The sequence below is a fragment of the Poecilia reticulata genome, linkage group LG3 (genome assembly GCF_000633615.1).
Source record: "Poecilia reticulata strain Guanapo linkage group LG3, Guppy_female_1.0+MT, whole genome shotgun sequence".
NCBI lineage: Eukaryota > Metazoa > Chordata > Actinopteri > Cyprinodontiformes > Poeciliidae > Poecilia > Poecilia reticulata.
In genome coordinates this window covers 14,231,889-14,236,599 of record NC_024333.1, presented here as the reverse complement: position 1 = coordinate 14,236,599, position 4,711 = coordinate 14,231,889, and the positions used below count along the sequence as shown (strand labels likewise).

Here is a 4,711-nt window from a genome sequence, read left to right as displayed (position 1 = left end):
AGTGTGTTGTTCTGTTCTTGTGTCTTTATCCTCCAGTTAACTTTTCATTGATTACTAAATTAGTTGAGAATTATTTCAGCTCCCATAAAAAATATAAATAGTACATAGTACATTAATAAATAATGCACAAGAATTTTGGCTTGTGTATTGTGTCATCCACATTTCCAAAAACTAGTCTGCAGGTTTCCTTTCAAAGCTAAAAACTTCTTAAATGGCCAAATGATCATTATAAGAGCATTTTGAACAGAACCATCACAACTCATTTTTTCTTTCTTGTTTTTCTTGATTTCTTCTTTGGTGTAGTCTGGTGGAGCAGAGTTTAAGTTCACCTAGGAAAAACTATAACACTCATGCAGTTCTTGCAGTTTAGAGTATTTAATGAGGGAGAAATTAAGAAAATACATTTTCTGCTTAAAGTACAAATAATTTCCAGATGGACTGGATAGATAATATGGTTTGTCTGACACCTGAGAAGCATCAATGAGCAGCATGAGGCCATGCAGCAGATGAGACTGAAATCTTCCTGATAAATGGGGATGGGGGGGGGGGGTGGAAAACCTTTGGAGATGAAATGTAGCCACTGGTTGCAACAACTCCCTCGACCTCTGAAATATGGCACTGCCTGTTTATTGCTATGCTACCCTCACTTCAGACAAGTCTCCATACTGAGTAGATAGATTTGTAAATATTATGTATTTTGCTCCAGAGCTTGAGTGAAGCTGATGCCAAGCCGACCAAGAGTCAGCCTGCAGGCTCTGTGACAGCACAAGATCTCACTTCAATTTGTGCAACATCAAGAATTCAAGCTGGGCTGCATTTCATTTATGTTCGCTTATTTAATAGCAAATGTAGAGTCCGAATCCTCGACAGACACCCAACAAATGCTGTGTGATAAAATATTAATCCTGGTTACAGCATGAAGCTGCTCTTCACTATCAAAGCCTCTCAGAGTCACATGTGATTAATGCTGGCCTGACCTGCTAGATCACTGAGACTGTGTCTGACACTCCATGCAGTAAAATGTGTGTGTGAGACATGGTATGCACAGTTTTAGTTTTGCATGGACTTTGGAGAGTGTATGTGCCAGTCAGGTGGTTTGCACTTCTTGCAGATTCAGAGCAGGTAAATGTGAAGAACTAAATGAAGACAACGGACCTGAAGCTGGCTGTGTGATGAGGGCTCTCAGGGTTGTGCATCGCTCTATTCACACTTGTTCTGATTCCTTCCTTCAGCCTTGCTGCCAATCTGTTTTATAAGGTGTGTCATACAAGCTGCTCTGTGAATATGTATGAGCAACTCAACATACACTTTTAATGCTGCTGATGAAATTGCTCTCTCCCCTTTTACTTTCTCATTCAATCTATGTCATGATAACATCCTCACATTTCCTGTACCTCGTTTTTCTGCTCTGTCTGCAGGATGTTGCTGGTAAAGTGTTGGACCGGTGGGCCATCATGACCTTTGAGGAGGAGATTGCTACTCTGCAGCAGTTTCTGCGTTTTGGTGAAACCAAGTCTATAGTGGAGCTTATGGCTTTACAGGACAAGGAGGGGCAGGCGGTCTTGGTTCCCAGCACCCGCACAAACTCAGACATTCGCACCTTCATTGAGCGAAACACTCCTCGCTCCACTGCCAGTCTCTCCACAACTAAAGTTGAAAAGATTAGCGGCAACAGCATGCACCACTTTGAGAACTTCATCAATAGCATGGCCTTCATGCTTCCATTCCAGCTGTTAGGCTCTGTGCCTGCACCTTTCTTAGGCTCACCACCAGGGGCAATGCAACATCACCACCAGCAGCAACAGCAGCAGCCATGTGGTGCTTCAGTTGAGCAGCAGCTTCAGAGAAAAGATGAAGTGAGAGACAGTATTGGCAGGGACAACCCCTTCCATCTCTCACATCCTTCAGAGAGCAGCCTGCTAGGTTCAAGCTCCATCTCATATGCTTCTGATTTGGACCAAACTGGTGAAAGAACAATGGACACACACTCCACAACAGCAAAGATTGAAGCAGAAGACTTCTCCACCAGTGACAACTACTCAGATGGCTCATCCACGCCATGCACGCCGTCTATGACCTCTGATGTCCCACAGATGTCTCCTGAGGGGAAGCTGCGCTCTCTGGACAGGAATGGAAGCGGCACTGGAGGGGCGTCAGGGGGTGGAGGCTCTCTGAAAAAAGGGCGTGTGTTTTGCAACGCTTGTGAAAAAACATTTTATGACAAAGGCACACTGAAAATTCATTACAATGCAGTTCATCTGAAGATTAAACACAAGTGTACCATTGAGGGCTGCAACATGGTCTTCAGCTCGCTGCGCAGTCGCAATCGGCACAGCGCTAACCCAAACCCCCGGCTACACATGCCCATGAACCGGAACAACAGAGACAAAGATTTACGAGGAAGCTTGTCTGCTGATGAAAGTTCACAAGGAGAAAAGAGAGCTGAATATAGCAATACAATTTCCATCTCTTCCTCAGAAAGCCATAAGTCTGCTCCCAGCTACATGGTGAGCCATGTGGACACTGCTCCTAAGCTCCACAGTAGTTCTTTCTCCAGCATGGGCCAAACTGGCATCCTTTTCCCTAACTTGAAAACAGTGCAGCCAGTCTTGCCTTTCTACCGAAGCCTGGTAACCCCAGCAGAACTTGCTAACACCCCAGGGACACTACCTTCTCTTCCAATTTTATCGTCTTCTGTAACTGTCAAACCCATCACAGCACCGGAACCTTGTTTGACAGATAGTATACCAAAGAAAAAATCACGGAAGTCAAGTATGCCAATAAAAATAGAGAAGGAGGTAATAGAGCAGGATGAGGAGATGGATAAGGGAAGCCTCTCTGAGGAGGAGGTTCCTCTGAGATGTAGGGAAAAGGATGACTTTGAGGGTAACCATGAAGGAGAGCATATTTGCAATGAAAAATCTGAAGAGGCAAGAGAAGATTACATGGATAAAGAAAAGGAAAGGGATGGTAGCAAGCATCCGATAGACCAAACCTTTGCTGGAAACTCAATTGAAAGGAATGATGAACATGACAGATCCGAGCAAAAAGAAATGAGGGTCATCACTGTTTCACCATCCCCATTGGAAAAGAGGCTCATGACTAGCTACAAAATCTCAGCTGGTAAGGAATCCACTTGCACTGAAGATAGAACTGACATGGAACATTCAGATTCTTTGCATATAGCCGACAAGATCCCAGAGCATAAATGGGATGAATCTGGGCACAGCCTGACTAATGGGGGTGGTCTCTTGTTGGATGAAAAGGAAGGGCTTGATAGATGTGAAGAAGATTATGGGATCTCAGGACTGTCTCACCTTGAACCTGATGCTAACCTTCCACACCACTGTGAGATCTGCAGTAAGACCTTTAAAAACCCTTATAGTGTCAAGATCCACTACCAAAACATCCACTTGAAGGAGATGCACATGTGCACAGTGGATGGCTGCAACGCTGCCTTCCCATCCCGAAGAAGCCGAGACAGGTGAAGTAGCTCTATGTTTTTCTTAGCCTTCTAACAAAAGAATTCAAATGGGTTCAGTTTTGGGGTCCTCATTTAGTTTTTTCCATGTTCTTGTGTACAAAACATAGTATTCCTTGCTGGTAGGCATAGGATTTGTGTATTTTTAATGTATTGCATGACATTATATTGTTTGGCTCTGTAGTCTACAGTTTCCTTAAAATTCCTAACAGTAGGTGAAAAGATTAAGTGCCACAGAAATATTTTCAAAATTACATAATAATGACAAAAGTTCATTTTATACAACATGTATCTTTACTAAAGATTAGCTCATCTGCATATGCTGAACAGTTAAACTTAAAACAGCAAATTCTAGTTTCTGATGCATAAAGCTAATCATCAGCTGTGATGATGATTAACTGATCACTGAAAAATACAATTGTAAATAGAAAGTGATGTCACAGCCTAAGCAACCTGTCCTCAATGCACAAGAACAATAAAGCACAGAGGCACACCAAAGGGGACACACACATATTTCAAAGAAATGACTGACCAAATGTTCCTCAAAACACAATGATTTTCCTCATGTTCACTAAGAACATGAGGAAGAGGCAGCTCCTCTCCTGGACATTAAGACTCTGATATTATGTTTCAAACTGCATTAGAGGGTTAACTGTGGTGGGTTAGCTTCACCTCACCTACTGTTTTGTGTTAACACCTTTACCTGCGCAGGAGCCATAAAGAACGAGTCGATTGTGGAATGAAAGTGCAATCTGAAAGGGCCTAAGAAAACTGTACACTCTGAAAATATTGCCTGCATGACTGGACAGACGTGGATGTCCTGACCCTAACCACAGGTTTGCAGACCTGTTCAGTAAACCAGAAAATAACCCAAAAGTTCATTTATTTCAGTCACTCAATTCATTAAATGAAAAATAGAAAAAATAATAAATATTAATTTCTCACATACGGATGTATATTTGTTTTCTGCTTTCAGCCTAGTAAAACACCACATTAAGATTAAAGTAATACATCAGACCAATAAAAAACATTTTTAAAACTTATGTGGGCTTAAGAAAACGTATGTCTAATATCTGCTAAAAGGTTGTTATTTTAAAAAGTACATTTAATCTGACAGACAGGCCTCATTAGAACACATCCATCCATCCATCCATCCATCCATCCATCCATCCATCCATCCATCCATCCATCCATCCATCCATCCATCCATCCATCCATCCATCCATCCAT

At 42.2% G+C, this 4,711-nt stretch overlaps 1 protein-coding gene across 2 annotated transcripts in view; it reads left to right on the top strand.

Moving 5' to 3' along the window:
- bnc1 (basonuclin zinc finger protein 1) overlaps positions 1-4,711 on the top strand; it is a 17,634-nt gene that overhangs the window by 10,089 nt on the left and 2,834 nt on the right. For both annotated transcript variants that reach the window (XM_008405035.2, XM_008405036.2), the window contains exon 4: positions 1,419-3,484. In XM_008405035.2, the coding sequence (XP_008403257.1) occupies positions 1,419-3,484 (2,066 nt within the window). The remainder of the gene's footprint in view (positions 1-1,418; positions 3,485-4,711) is intronic.